At 35.8% G+C, this 16,571-nt stretch overlaps 1 protein-coding gene across 3 annotated transcripts in view; it reads right to left on the bottom strand.

Annotated features, from left to right (window-relative positions):
* Positions 1 to 16,571, bottom strand: part of LOC145676131 (uncharacterized) — a 997,262-nt gene that overhangs the window by 595,596 nt on the left and 385,095 nt on the right. For all 3 annotated transcript variants that reach the window (XR_014129303.1, XM_081747034.1, XM_081747035.1), the window contains exon 3: positions 6,549 to 6,660. Coding sequence is in view for 2 of the 3 variants with exons in the window: in XM_081747034.1 (XP_081603160.1) it covers positions 6,549 to 6,660 (112 nt within the window). In the remaining variant the exon portion in view is untranslated. The remainder of the gene's footprint in view (positions 1 to 6,548; positions 6,661 to 16,571) is intronic.

The raw sequence follows: 16,571 nt of genomic DNA, 5'->3' as shown, positions 1-16,571 counted from the left end.
TAATATATATATAATGTTTAAAATATTTATGAAGTTAAAAAACAATGCTGTGAAGGATCAGAGGAGCAGAGTTGTCTTCAACATTGGGAGGCGGGCAGATTTGAGGCTTATTCTGGGAGAACATCAATTTTATCTCACTTTCCTTTGTGGCAATCTGACACAAATCACAATCTTCCCAAAAAAACATATTTCATATCAAATTATTGGGGGGGCAGTCCGCCCAGTACCAAGATTGGAGGGAATATGTCACCCTCATTCCCCCGGATTTGCGCAAGTGCTTAGGACCTCATCAAACCTAATCCGGTTTTGGGTAACAATGATTTTAGCTGTGGCTATTCACGTCCCAAATGTAGAAAGGTTACATTTTTCTCTTTTAGGATAAAAAATAAAATATTCTTGTGAATATGTGTTTTTGAGTTAAACTGAAAGAAATGTTGGTGAGCTTAAAACATCACGTACTCGAGGTATGAGAGATTATATAAGTCTTAGAGTATTTTGTTAAACTGGTGGCAAAGAGATATATTCACCAGAGGTTAAAAGTTTTTTGGTTAAACCTAAAACAACTATTGGAGAAGTTGAAATCTCATATACTTAGAGTAAATAATGATTGCTTCAATTACTAAAATAGATTCATTTATAAATTTAAGTCTTTACTGTTTTTACCAGACTTTATTTTTCATATTTCTTTTAAACTAAAACACTTCTAACAACACAACCGCTGGACGATACTTCTATATCATAAAGAATGAGTCATTGTTTGGTACACAAAAGAAACAGAAACAGTTCGAAATAATTTGGTGTTTTATATTTCAGCTCATATTAGTAAAACTATATAAATTATTTTTACACGAACTTAACATTACTCAGAGTATTTATATCAAGAACCAAATTCAGCAGACATGTAGCCAGGGACGGATCCAGGGGGGCTATCGGGGGGAATAACACAACTTTCTTATTTTATATATAAATAAAATCCATCCCACAGTTTGGAGCTCTTAAAAGTAGTTCTAAGTAGTAGCATTGCAACCCACCGTCCGCTCCAGAAGTCCGTCCTGGATTCGCCCCTGCATGTAGCCCATTATTGCCCAGAGAATAAAGAGAGCTCTATATGATAATTGAGCTCGATCGCGAACGTCTTGTATTTGTGTCTCGTATGTAGTACTTTATTTCTCGATAATTACTGGCAGGACCTGAGTGACATTTGGTGGGAAAGTAGAGCATTGTCGAAGAAATAGAGATCGCTATATTTAATGGCTTGGTCAGATACAGGGTTGCCCTGACGTCAGAAGTTGAGTTCTTTAGCTTTGCACGTTAGGAGATAGTGAGTTCAGTTCACTAACTGTGCTCGCCTTGTCTTCGAACTGTTTTCATTTACTAAGATGACGCTAATAGCCCTTGTATATACAATTATAATATTACTATGTCCGCCCTGATATATTTTAAAAATCTATTTCTTGGAATCACTAGAGCGATTACGTCAGCAGACTTCGTTAATAAGGACAATCTTTCAACATCGTCACTCATAAGACTGACTTTAACATATTATGTACTGTACAGTTGCCCATAATTATGTATATGTTGTTTCAAATACTGTGGTAACGAAACTAGCAACATAACTTGAACACAGCATTGAATATAAACACTTTACTCTCATACTTTTCCTTACAAGAATTTGAATCTCTGTCCTGCACTATCCAAATCGATACATGCCAAGAGTAATGTTGTCACAAGGAGCTTGACAGATCCGTACTGAAGTCCTTTGCAACTCTTCTGTGATAGCTTCCTGTACTACGGCCAAATAACGTATCTGATGTTGATACATTTTGTCCTTTAAAACACTTCATAAGAAAAAGTCAGGTGGTGGTCAAAATCGGGAGATCGAGCTGGCCACTCCACATACCCACGTCGACCGATTCAGTTGCTCGGGAAGGTTTCGTTCAGTCAGTCTCGCACTGGTATGGCACGCTAAGGGTTCAAAGTCCAGCGACCGTTATCCCTATTCCTAGGCTACACAATGATGCCATATCGAAATCTTTTGTCCAGAATTACAAATACTACAATCAGTTAAACTTCATATACGTAATTATGGGCCACCCTGTAGTTAAAAATGATTTGTATTCCCTAGCTTCTATGCAACCTGCACAACATCAAAATATTGTTGGTTGCCTTATTGAAGAAAAGTGCATTAGCCTCTGGTTTCGCATAATAAAAGGGGACAAAAATTAAAAATTGAGGCAACTAAAAGATCTCTTCGTTGAACCTCAAGCAAATATAAACACAATTGAATATTCTCACACAGAAACGATGTTATGTTTATTATTCGGACACTTGTTCGCAAGTTTGAGAAATGTATCGATTTCGTTTTCTCTCCTAAACTTACAGTTAGATTAATTCCGAGGTAACTGGTACCACAGTACAAATTTGACTTTAGAGTGAATGTTCTTTTGTGATATGGCTACACTTATTCGTTTGTTTAGCTTCGGAGCTACTGCCCAACCGTACAAGAAAGTTGTGTTGGTTGAGTCTATCGACTTCAGATGGCGCTTGACACCATGTATTTATGAACTTACTTTCCGAGATTTATCGCTGAGTATTTTTTTCATTTCCTTCTTTCGTTTCGCGCGAGGCGGAATGTTTACGATTTTCAAGTTACTCCCTCCCCCATTGTAGCTACGTAAGGATTCTTTTTTTTCTAAGTCTCCGCAAAAAGGCTAAATAACTATACAGGCTACTGCATTGGATTTTTCTTTTATGTTTATAGTAGTCGTCAATATGGATCAGCACCAATCTTAAGATGGGAGTAAGTAAACTACATCACATCCCCCCACCATCTTGAGAAAAGTGAAAAAAAAGAAGAATACGTATTGTAAAGAAAATCCTTAAGCTTCGAGTGGAAGCCATAGGAAGGCCATGAAGCGTATTATCGTTTCATTGTATGCGACTATAAAGTCATGGAATTTCAACTCGTAATTTTGATCACATTCAAACTACCCATCAGTGGTGGCTTTAAATTTTTTTTTCACTTTTTCGTTGAAAAACTGCTCTTATAGAATATACTGTACTTGGGGTAGTTCGTGTGAAAAGAGTAGTCTATACGACACGTAAAAGAAATCATCATCTAAAATATCCATAAATTGATAAATTTTATAAATCTGTAGGTGAAAGCTCGACATCATTTTCAATAATCATAAACTACCAATCATCGTAGATTTGTACACATTAAAAGCTCATAATTATCTCAAATAATCATGAACTGAGAAGTTCTGTAGGTATGTACAAGTAAAACGCTCATCAGTATCTCAAGCAATCATAAAATGAGAACTTTTGTTGGTTTGTATACTTAAAGAAAATCTTATCCTTTATTTCAAATAATTATATATTGAAATCTATATACACTATCATTATCTTAAATAATTTTAAATCGATAAAACTTTGCAAACGTGTATACGTATAAACTATAAGACACTAAGAAAATATTTGGAATGAAAATCAACATCGAAAGATCAAAATTCAGGAAAATATTCCCTGGAAATGTCCTTACGGGTCAAAGTGGAACAACGAGAACTTGAAGAGGTTGATCATTTCAAGTATTTAGAAAGTATTTTGACGAGAGATGCATTATGCACTAGAGAGATCAGGTCAAGATTAGTCATACCTAAAGAAGTATTCAAAAAGAAAAGATCACTCTTAACTAGGAGGCTTAATATTGGACTAAGGGAAAAGTTGGTCAGGTCCTATAAGTGGAGCATTGGACTGTATGGCTCAGAGACTTGAACATTACGCAAGTTAAGGAAGAAATATTTAGAGACTATCGAAATGTGGTGTTGAAGGAAGATGGAGAAGTTAAAATGGACAGAAAGAGTAACAAACGAAGACGGTTTAAAACGGATAGGAAAGAAGAGGACACTTCTGGCCAACATTCTTCGTAGAAAAGCCAATTGGATTGGCCACATCTTACGAAGAAATTGTCTTCTTCATACTGCATAGAAGGAAAGATGGAAGGAAAGCGAGGAATTGGAAGAAGAACACAAGTGATCGATGATTAGCTAAACAGAAGAAAATATTGGGAGTTAAAAGAAGAAGCTGAAGGTAGACAAACATGGAAGAAAAATTTCCACGTCCAAATCTATAATTGAAAGAGAAAGCTCATTAGTCTCACGGCCTGACACAAGGCAGAATACTTAATAATAATAATAATAATAATAATAATAATAATAATAATAATAATAATAATAATAATAATAATAATAATAATAATAATAATAATAATAATAATAATAGTATCAATTCACCATTATCTCAAATGATTATAAATTAATAAGTTTTAGAAGTCTGCACCTAAAAAGCTTATTATTATAATTTATCATAATAACCATACACCGACAAACCTAGTAGTCTTTACTCATCAAAAGCTGATTACTCTCTCAAAGAATCATGAAGTGAGAAGTTTTATTGGTCTATGTACGGAAAAAGCGTATCATTATTTCAAACAATTATAAATTGAAAATCTTCCCCATCAGGATTCTCCCGCCTACAGTCGGACAATTTGTCCATGCCGACCAGATGCCGCGGTCGGATTGCCGGCGCCAGACGCCGGTGTCTTTCAGCGCGATTTTCGGCCGCGACGAATAGTTGCCTTGCCGAGCAGTCGGCAAACAGCCGGAAATGAGCATTAAATGCGCTGGCGCCGCCGTCGGAAAGTCATCTTGCCGAGCAGTCGGCAAACAGCCGTAAAGGCGCAGTAAATGCGCCGGCGCAGCCGTCGAAAAGAAGCCGGCATAAGGAGACGACAGAGGGTCGGAAAGAGGCCTTTCCGACTGTTTTGCCGACTCTGACGGTTGGCAAAGAGTCGGCAAAGACATTTTATTTTACGATTTTTGACCGCTTGCCTCCTCGGCAAAAGGTCGGCAACTTTGAACAAGTAGATCGTCGCGCCAAAACGGTCGTAATTCGAGAAGCTCTGCACACCTGTATACGTATAAATACATCATTATGTCAAATAATTAGAACTTGATAAGCTTTATAGCTCTGTAACCTAAAAATCTCATCATTATTTCAAGTATTTATGAATTGACAAGTATCCTAAGACCTGCTAGTTAGGGGCTCATCATTATCTTAAATAATCATGAAGAGAGAAATTTTGTTGGTTCTGTATACATTAAGAAGCTTATCAAAATTGGAAGCTGTTTCAGAAATTTATAAATGTCAAAAAAAATGTACAAAAGAAGAGGACAAATTCTCAATAATTTAAATTTATTTGCGTTATTCTGTTAATTTGTTATTATGTTTCCTTAAATTCAAGTAAAGAAATCTTGGATTTTTTTGTTTGCTTTTTACGATAATTATTGTAAATGCATAAAGATATTTCGTGTTGTGTTCGTTTACTGTTGTGCATGTTTCGTGTTGTGCGTTTTATAGCTTCAACTAAAATATAATAATGTAAACTATTAAAAACTATACTTCATCAACGTAATTAATTCTCAATCTTCATTAACAATGATCATAGAATGATTATTAAACTACATTGGAAAAGATCGGTGACTTCTATAAAATTCACAGCTTAAGTCAGATCCAAATATAAATTTAATCGTTTTTTTTGGGGGGGGGGGGGGGCTGTCACCTGTAACAAGTCGGTTCTATGTTCGAATTCAAATGTGTATCTATTTTAAATTTTCTCATTTACCATATGGTCATTTTACGGAGCTATTCCGAATCTCTCTCATCCAATTTGTTAACACAGGTGCTCCCAGAGCATGTAAACATATGTGTAACCTTCATATGGGTTTTGTGGTGTAACTTCAGAAGACTATACAGTGTCAGTGGTATTTAATTGTTTTACTATGACAACTTTGATCGGTTTCACGCCCGCATATAGACATAACTTCGTTGAAATTCCATTAATTCCAGGTAACTGAACACCTCAAAGTTATCATATTTACTTTACCATTCATATTCAGATAGATTTCAGCCACAATTAACGAAGTGACAGAACATATTAAATATACAATATCATAAAACAAAAATAGATAAAACGCATCACCAATCCCATAAATGTTCTTTGTAAAAATAATTGAACTTCCTCGAAGGAGACTATCCCCCATCATAACTCATATATCTCAATTCATGGTGGTGCTCGTAAAGAGGGTTTAGTAACTGATTAATCAACTGGACGTTAATGACCTTTTTCAGCATTGAGGCTACACGAGACATTGCCTAAAGTGGGATCCGGATCGTTACTGGTTTTTTCTTCGAGGTAAGTCTACCGGGAATCGAGTTCGGGATATGTTCAAAAACACGAGCAATGATAAAGATACTTTGGAGTCCGCAACTGCAGGAGAAGTTGCTAAACAAAGATTTTACTGAAGAAATAACATGTAGAATTGCAGAAAGTATACAGTAAAAACGAATAACTTCACAGCAAAGACATAAAAATCTTCTAGGTTAACTACCTACGAAATTGTGTCTTAAAACAATTACAATGCTTCTAATAAAATATTGTATGTTATGGTCAAGATGTAAATAACCATATGACTGCGTAAATCACTTACCTGTCTCCTGAGCAGTCATTAGGCTAGAGGACAGCGTCTGCCGTAGTTTACTTAAGGTCCCCGAGTCTGCTGTTGTGTCTGTACCTGCAGAGCTCTCATTGGTGGTCACGATCTGGTTGAAGAAAGAAATAGTAAGATTAGCGATCATAGTTAGCAGTTTCTTTTGAATCATAAATATTTCTTTCACTGAGAAATGAATTATTATATTCATAAAGCATAATGTTCATGATTTAGACAATTCTAATGGCTTTAAAAATAAGTGAGGTTCAACTTTGTCCTGTTCATAAAGGAAAATTTTGATGCATTCTATTTATCCTGATATTTCTGAAAAACTGTCCAGGGTCATCTAAGGTTCATAAAGGATAAGATTGCTGCTATATGCGAACTATGGTGGTTTTGGTGATGTCTGACTCAACTTTGTTATTTCCATACGGAAAATGTCGATGCATTATATTTATTCCAATGCTTTTGAAAAATATCCATGGTCATCTTCATGAAATGATATCAAATAAAGTCTTTACGTTTTATGTCACACGATTATATCATACTAAAGGAGGCGTGATGATGAGAAATGAATAAAATGGTGGAATGAAAAGTGAGAGAAAGTGGGAGACCCCGAGAAAATCAACTCACAGGTGTTTGTCCACCACTAAGCTCATTTATCGCGAGCTGGGATCGAACCAAGGACCCAATGTACCAGGGGTGAACATTCTACCACTGAGCTACCGCAGTCCCATAGGATCATTTTCATATTCATAACGAAGGTGCTAAGCGCCAAACTGCAAATTTCTCAGGAGAGCATAAAAATGAATGAAATTCTAATTAATTCCAATTATTTTATTCTTGTGTAGAATTCAGTTTTCACTGCAGACCTTTCATAGTGTATCCTGCCACTTGTCTCCTTTCTGCCAACATTAAATATGAAATGGGAAGTCAGGATATGTACTTAGTTGTAAATCAAGGAGAATGGCGCTTAGAACCTTTCTGCTTTCCGGGGGCATTGTGAACTATGATTACTTTGAAAATAAGTTCGATTCAGCTTTGTTAGGTTCAAAAAGTATAATGTCGACACTTTTATATTTATTCTTATGACTCTCAAAAATAAATGAGACTAAATTTTGTCATGTTCATAAACGATAACTTTAATGATTTTTGTAACTGTGATGACTTTGAAAATAAGAAAACATATGTGTTCATAAAATGTAATGATGATGCTTTACATTAACTCTGGTGAGTTTGAATACAAGTTAAACTTAACTTCGTCATGTTCATAAACCACAATGTCGATGCTTTATATGAAATCGGATACCTTTGTAAATAATTTATGCTCAACGTGGCCATGTTCAAAAGGATAATGCATATGTTTTATATTTGTTCTCATAGCTTTGCAAATATCAGACTCAAGTTCTTTGTGTACATAAAACTGTAATGTAGATAGTTTAAATAAACTCTAATGATTTTGAAAATAAGTCAGGTACAAACTCTCTGCGTTCATAAAGAATGATGTCGATGCTTTATGTGAACTCACATGGTTTTGGAAATACGTTAGGCTCAGCTTGTTAAAGATACTAAATAAAAGAATGAAAAATGACTATAAAATATAATAACAAATGGGAATACTCATGAGCAGCATTTCATCTTAAGTGACACCCACGTATTCACAACTGTTGTTAACATACTTCTAGACATGTACGTACCACAACGCTTTCTGCTGTTGTTCAACATGTAACGATCCTTTTCAGAAGAGAGATCAGATCTCAAGTTTCCACCCACGCACCCATATATGAAGTTTCAGAGAATAAACTATTGATATCATTTTTGTTAAAATCAATTAAAGAATTAACATCATGTTCAAAATGTTACTTACAGGCTTGTTTTTAATAATTAACAATAAAATAAACTCATTAGCTTTTCGCATAGAAAGAAGTGGTCGTAGAGCTAACAAATCTGGCACGCAGATAGATACTCACAAGATCTAATCCCCTACGAAGCCCTTTAATTGAATTTCGCCACGGGCAAAATTACAGGTGGGATCAAAATGTATAAAAGTTGATAGTAAATACCCAGTATGCAAGATACTAGTTTCAAATCATAGTTTTCGAGGTCGCTTATATGAATGGTAACATTCTAGATGCCATTCAAGTCTAAATTTAGCCTTCATCGTCGTGAAGGGTTCGAGGGCATGAAACTTAACATGTCCAAAATGACCGATAATGTGAAATCCATAGTTTTCGAAGTCGCACTTCAAACGATGTTCAAGTTCCACTTTAGAATGCATTGTCAAAGGGGTTGGGGGAACGTGAAAAATAGCATTTTCAAATTGACTGATATTAGCGTCGAATCCATATTTTCGGGATCGCTAAGCAAATTGATGACCGTCTCGATGGCATTTAAACCCGAGTTAGGGCAAGAATGCATAAGCAGCTGGTCCGAGAACTGACAGGGCAACACCAAAGGCGTTACGTTTCGTTATTTATTAGTGTATTTCACTGATATTGACAGAGGCAACACCAATGATGTCGCTCTTCGGTATTTATGTATTTTACGGATATTAACAGGAAGAACTCCAAAGGCGATGCTCTTCCTTTTTTATTCATTTCACCTGTTTCTTTACCTTCAAATATAGTATATTACGTAAACATGATCCTCCCTGTGCAAAGAACGAGTATCTTAGCAAGTATTTAATGTATTTAGCAAGTAAAGAAATAATTTATCGATGATTTTACATTGTTTTCCTCAAATGTTTAAACCCAAGTAGCAGTAAGAAGTGGAAGTTTAATTTTTATGGCGTGTTATTTTTCTAATAAATATTGAAACCGGAAGTACTATTAGATTTCTACCACTTCCGGTTTTAATAAGAATCTTTCAGATTTACGTCCAACGATTATGCCGTGTAGGCTAAAGGAAACGACTATGATGAGAAATGAATGAAATGGTGGAATGAAGAAAATGGGACGATATGGCAGAACCCTGAGGAAATGTGTATTGTTATACAAGCTTTTCCCTCATATCTGTTCCGTCTATTAATACAAAGCTTGATACACTCATTTCCTAACACCTGTAGTAATTGTAAAGATATATTTGGATTGTGTGCTTTTACCTGGGGCCACTCCAGAGGGGTCTAAAGTTGATGGGATGGATTTCTGGAGGGAATTTTCCCGACATTCTTCCATTTTTTCTGTTCAAGTACATTATGGGTCCCAATACATAGCATCTCTGGATAGCTTGTTTCAGGCTGAAGAGAATGAATTATAAACCAAGACTTTCCAATGAACAGTGTTGATGCAATAGCTATTTCACTGCGAGTCTACGATTTTCTAATAGGGTTAATGGGCCCCAGGGATTTACATCGTTGTCCATGGCACCTAATTTTTTTTGTGCATGAACATATCTTTGTTAAGTTTATCGAATGGACTAGGTTTGATTCGGATGTCCGGATGACACGTTCATGTCCTTTCCTTGTTAGTAACATCTAAAATTGTTCTTTTCTCACACACCATTTCTGACACCTTCTCATTCGTTTTCCGTTGATTCAGCTACTTCTTTCCATTCTTCCCCACACCCACATTTCGAAAGCTCCCAGTCGCTTTTTAATAATTTTTTGCGTAATGTATATGTTTCTAATCCATACGGTACAATGCTCCACACGAAGCGTTTTATGAGTCTTTTTCTCAACTCTTTATTCTATGTCCCTCAAAATAGTAGTTTCTTCCTCCTAAAGGTTTCTTTTACCATTTCTATCTTTGCTAAAGTTAAAGACGATATGAAATGGTATTCCTATCTTATCATCTGGCTTTTGAGTTTAGCTAACCAAGAATTGGGTATCAAAATAATTTTCTAAGAAAGATTTACTTTACCTTGTATGTACTTTGAGGTAGAAAGTAAGCGGTCTCAAAGTGAGTGTGTCCATGCACGTAGCCAGGATTTCGTGAAGGGGGGGGGGTCCGTGACATGAAACACTGTGGTCATCACACCAGGGGCTCGATCATTCTAAACAATTTTACTGGAACATATATTAGTTCGTTTAGCCAGGATTTCGTAACGGGGGGAAGGGGGGGGGGTGACATGAAATTCTGAAGGCCCAGGAGCTCGATCAATCTAAACTACTTTATTATCAACATGTTGGTTTGTGAGGATATGTTGGTAAGTATTTTAATAAACTATGAAGAAATATCGAGTAAAATTTAAAAAAAAGTATTGAAAAAGATTATACAATATTTACATCCTTTCTCTGTTTATTCAAATATAACAATTTTTCTTTCATTATGACCTCAACTATTATAAAAAGTGCATATTCACTATTATAAAAAGTACATACTCAATAATGTTTTGTAAAATATTTTGCAATATTTACGTTTCTTCTTCTGTTGAATCAAATGTTAACAGAACTTTCTTTCCATATATATTTATGTTTTTATTATTCCCTCAACTACTGTCTGTTTCAAATGACAGGTTAAAGGAGCAGTAGAAAATTGTTTTTGAAATAACATATTTGATATTGCAAGGATGCGATGACGAAAAATTATGATAAAAATTTCCACGCTGGTACACAACGGCACTATGCTTTCGGAAGCTTGAAATCTCCCTGACTAGTAGCAGAAATTCTGAGAATTCCGCAACTTTTCTAGAAATTTCAAATTCTCTGACTCTTCCAAGAAATACCTCTCACCTCGCAACCATGTATTGCAAGTAATACAAATTTCCTCATAAGAAAGAGTAACCAAAAGCTTCCTGTAGTTTATTTTTAACGCTGATCCTTCTTTCTCTCATTTCATTTTGTTTCATCTTTCCCTATTTTTTTCATTTCTGGTCTCGAAGGGGGGGGGTCCGGACCCCCCAGACCCCCCTTGGCTACGTGCCTGGTGTGTCTCCTCGATATAACATAAAATAGTGAAAATCAATATTGCAATACCTTCTTTAGTCTACGAACTAATCAGAAACTGACAGGCAGTAAAAACTTCTCGGTGTAAAAATGTTTCAGTGACACCAGCTCTTGACGAAAAACATATTGAAAAGAATAAAATTTTCTAGTATTACAAGAAAGAACGCTTTAAGTTCAAAAGTCTCTAAATTTTACCATAGTATTATTAGAAATGTAGTTTCTTTTTCACTTCTTGTCCCAGAAAACGGAAAAAGAGGCATTCCAAAACGCGTGACTTCCTCCAGAGTATTCTAAAAGAATTTCTGCTGGTAACTCAACTATATTTTCTTTCCCGTTGATCTTTGTACTAAAGAACACAAGCAAAAACTTGGATCTGTGGAAGACACCTGTTTCATAGGCAACAACGCGACACAGGGAAAAGGGGAGAGAATAGAAGGTGAGGTATTTTTTTTTACTCGTTTTATAAAGGAGTGAGTGAGGTAGCAAATAGGCTATACGTACGTTGTTGTAACCACGGCAACGAAGGTTGAGCTCAGTTGATGAAACCAAGCGAGAAACTGAGAGAAATAGAGCCTCGGGGGAATTCGTTCGGAGACACACACACACACACACACCTTCTAAGAAATAATTTCTAGAACTCCTGAAACAAAGCTTAGCGACCCCAAGACGTTGAGCCGATTTTCCAACATTACCTAGTAAAGCCTTTCCCGACGAAGTAAGGGGCGCCAGCTTCTCCTTACGAGAACTTGTATAAACTTGTTCATAAAATAGAATTAAGTGAAAGCGGCTTGAGATTTGAGTTTTGTTCTCTTGGTGTCCCCCTAACAAAATATTCGTGGTCTTAGAATAATAAGATAAAATAAAATATGAATGTCTTTAGGTCTTCTTGTTACGTTTGGTTCATGGTTCATGAGTGTTACTTGGGGTAAAGCCTTTAACTAAGATTTTCCAATAAAATTACACTGCATCACTGGCAAGTTTGACTGCCATGAAATCATTGTCTCGTGATGATGTAGATATATTACGGTTGATATTTAAACGAACTGTTTTGCTCGATATTGTGTTAAATACGATATATTTCTAAAGAATGGAGATTCAATGTAAAAAACGGAAATGATAGATTAATCAGTTTTATAGATCCTAGTTGCAATAGAATGATATAGGAAGAGAGGAAATCTATTCTTGGGACACTGAATCCACATAGGAAAACTATTTTTGGCTATCTGTTATTAGGGATTAGGAGTAGCAATTAGATTTCTGGGCTTTCGGCATCTATGGCCATATTAGCCGGTCAAGTACGGTCATGTACGAGGGATGATGTCCCTCGACGATCACATTGTCCGGGGAAAGGGATGGAAAAATGATCGAGTAAGCAAGCGATCTACGACCTGTATATATTAGGTACCATCCGGTATTTGCCTGATGCGAATGAGAAAAACCCAGGCAAAACCTCACTCAGGATGGCTAGTCTGAAAAAGCTATTACACTTTTCCGATCGAGTGTCCCTACTGGGAATCGAACCCATGACCACACTATTTCTTATTATTTTCGTTAATATTGAAACCGGAAGAAGTATTCCAAGTTTTAAAAGAAAATGGTTGGGCGACGTTGATTTTGGTTGAATTGATTCTTCGTGCTTAAAATAACTTTAGGACACAATCATTTCCATTTTATTTTAACGAATTTCACTTTCAATATTCATCTACAGTTCTAGTAAAAGCAATAGGGAATATTACCTGGAAAAATTCCAGTAGTTCTGGAAATAGGTATATTTTATAGGAGTTCTTGAGAAACTGAATCCAAACTTTCAACTTCTCAGCAAAGAAACTCTCCCACAACCACCCTAAATGTTGAAAAATTATTCCAAAAGATCGCTTTTAAAACAAAAGTTTTTTTATTCTTTTTAAGGAAAATTACCTGGAAATTCTAAGAGTTCTACCTAACTTATTGCCCAAATCTAACCGAAAATGAGAAAAGATGAGAAGAGAGATACATGTGTCGTTAGTGTTACTTATTTCGTTTTGTGCAGGTCAGGAATCTTATTTTCGGGGAAGCTGGAAAACTTTGTATTTCTTAAAACTAGGAACATAGCACAAAAATAGAGCTGAATTTATGACTGTTACGTCATAGCTTAGAAATGAAAAACTAAAGAAAAAACATAAGAAAAAGTATTGAAAAATGTTGAGAAGTTTGAGTGTTTTTCGGGATAAGTTTAAATTCTTCTCCTCCACTTGTCTGCAGCCGAGGACCCGGTTTCACTTATGTCACTTAGATGAAAATTCCAACCTTTAACTCTGAATGAAAAACTCCCTCCTCTATCCAGAGTTTTTACAATGGAAAATACTTCCCCCTCTTCGTCCTCTTATGTCCCTTTAAGAAAAAGATGAAGGACTTCCAGATGCTGAAAAAGAGGAAAAATAAGGGTAAAGAAGATTTTTGAAAAAGGAAGATGAAAGGAGAGACGGAACAGCGAACGTATACGACGTCACGTCAGTGGTTAACGGCAGGGTCACATAACAGTGTATTGCAGCTTCACGGCTTCAAGGCGCGCTAATGCTCTCCACTTCTCCCGTTCGCCATACATAAAAATTTCATAAGACCTTGTTTGTTGCAAATTTTGTCCATTTTCCAAATTTCTATGTATTTTTCTCCAAAAGCAATAAAAGCCACTATTTTATGTTTAAAAAATGATTTTCCAAAATTTTGGAGGTTGCGGAGGAAACTTTTAGTCGAAAGTTAAAATTTCGGATCCAGCGACCCAAAAAGTATAAAATAAGCATACTTTCAGAATTACCATGAATTTTTCCAGGTAAGGTGAGTATATTTCCAGAATTACCGTAATTTTTTCCCAGGTAAAGTAAGCCTATTTCCCAAGCCAGGTAAGGTGTCTTATGATCCATATTACCTGGGCTATTTACGGTTGCTACGTAGTTTCGTTGAATTCAACTAACCTATATTCTCCGTTTAACAAACGTTTATTTTTCATAGTGAAGTTGAAAATTGGTTGTCAGTTTGGTTTGGTTTTCAGGTGAAAAGTGTTTTTTTTAAACTACTGTGGGAAAGTGAACACTATCAATGTTGTAGCACCGTTGAGCGATGATCACAACCAAAAATCAAACAGTTGGCCAACATTAATTTGCTTACTTGGAATTATAAATCTACACTGAGAAAAAAAATTGTAGGTGGCGTACTTAAAAAGATAAGTTACATGCGTAATTCCTGTAGTTTTTGGACTTAACGTACAGCAGACGTATAACTGAAAACGCATGTTTTATAATACTTTCTGTATAAGTGTTCCATTTATACGTACTTTCCGTATGAAAGAATGTAGGTGGTCAGGATCTCACATAAAAATGGACGTATATAACATATAGCTGACGGAGGTAACATAAGTATATGCATGTGATATACGGAAAATTGTTAGATGTCAGACACCCTGCAACGGCATGATGTAACATCTAAGGGCAGTGCCTATGTAGCATACGGATAACGTATGCTCCGTACTGTTTTCTATAGTAAGCACGAGGATACCGTATATTTGTACAATATACCGCTGTCCGGTGAACGGATTTTTCTCTGTGTAGAAGTTGCTGATTTAGTACTTTAACCCGAATTATGAAAATAACCAAAATTCTAGTTTTACGTCACAGAATTTGTAAAATAAAGGAGATGAGTGAAAACGAATGATCTTGAAAGAATTGGATGAATGATAATGCCGGAGGAAATGGGAAAAAACCGAGAAAACTCACGGTCACGATGTTGTCCACTACAAAAGGAGCTATCTCGTGGCTATATAGTTATCATCACATCTTGGGCATGGCTGGCTCAGGGCTAATTCCCGGTGCAAACTCGTGTGATTTGTATCCCACATTAAGATGCAGGTTTACGTCTCACATCGCATCGCTGCTGAAAGAGACCCTGAACCACAACTCAACTAACCAACCACAAACTCACATGGCTAGAGATCGAACCAGGTACCCCCAAAAACCAGGGACCCCAATTAAATTCTTTAAAAATTTGTTACTTCGAGAATTCTAATTTTCTTTTTACAAACTTCCACTTTTAACAACTTTCTTTAAGGTATTTGGAGTGTAGGAGGCTCAAATGAGTATTAGACATAAAATGTTCCATATTTATGTAATTCTCCTTCAATTTTTTTTTTTTTTTGTTAGAAATGAATATATCTAAATATAAGGGAGATACAGCGTTTACCGCAAACATTTATAAAGAGCAAACTGGGCTAATGCACCGATACAAAGTGCCCTTCAAATAAAACTGAACATTTGAAAAGATGAACGAATACTTGCTTACAACTCTCTCTCAATATAGTATAGGTCTGTGTACAAAATTTACAAAATGATAAATGTTGTCAGCAACCTCATTGGGTGATTTCAAATGAATTAAGCCTTACACAGTTGAGGAATAATTAGTGTCACATGGGTGCAGAGGGAACAATGACACAAGTAATGACTGCGTTTTGAAATCGTTTTGGTAAGGACCAACCTCGTAAAGCAACTTTACTTGATTTGGAGAAATGTGCAGGATGATGTTCAGGATACGTCAAAGGCACAAAGTGTAGTGGACGTTAGAAGACACGTGAGGAAACATATGAACAATGGAACACACACAGACTCACTGGATTCATAGTTATATATATAAGCACTAACTGTATCATGTGCTAAATAAAGAAACTAAAATTACACTGACTTAGTTCTGTATGGTACTGAAATCTAATTGTACGGGGACTTCTTGGACAATCTATAGAATACCTTCTTGAAGTAACATATGATGGATCTTGTTGATTTTAGTTTAACGTGCCTTTTCAAAATTGGGACTGTATAGAACAGATTCTACTTTGTAAAATGGTATCCAAACCGCTGTTCTAGTTCGTATCAGAGACAAGTATCATCGCACTGAAAATCGAATCTTCGACCACGACCACAGAGAGAACGTGTCTTAACTTTTTGACCACGAGAAGAAAAATCAATAAATAAATACTACTGCGTCTCTAAAACCCTACGCATAGCACAATAAGCCTAGTGCAAGGACAAACAAATTTCTCATTGCCTCTTATTATTATCATTGTAAATTGATCGCAAATCTCCATTCATCGTAAGAAATAAAGAAGAACAATTTGTTTC

The sequence above is a fragment of the Thermobia domestica genome, chromosome 18, assembly GCF_964235325.1.
Source record: "Thermobia domestica chromosome 18, izTheDome1.hap1.1, whole genome shotgun sequence".
NCBI lineage: Eukaryota > Metazoa > Arthropoda > Insecta > Zygentoma > Lepismatidae > Thermobia > Thermobia domestica.
Note: the sequence above shows the minus strand (reverse complement) of the source record. Positions and strands in the feature narration are given on the sequence as shown.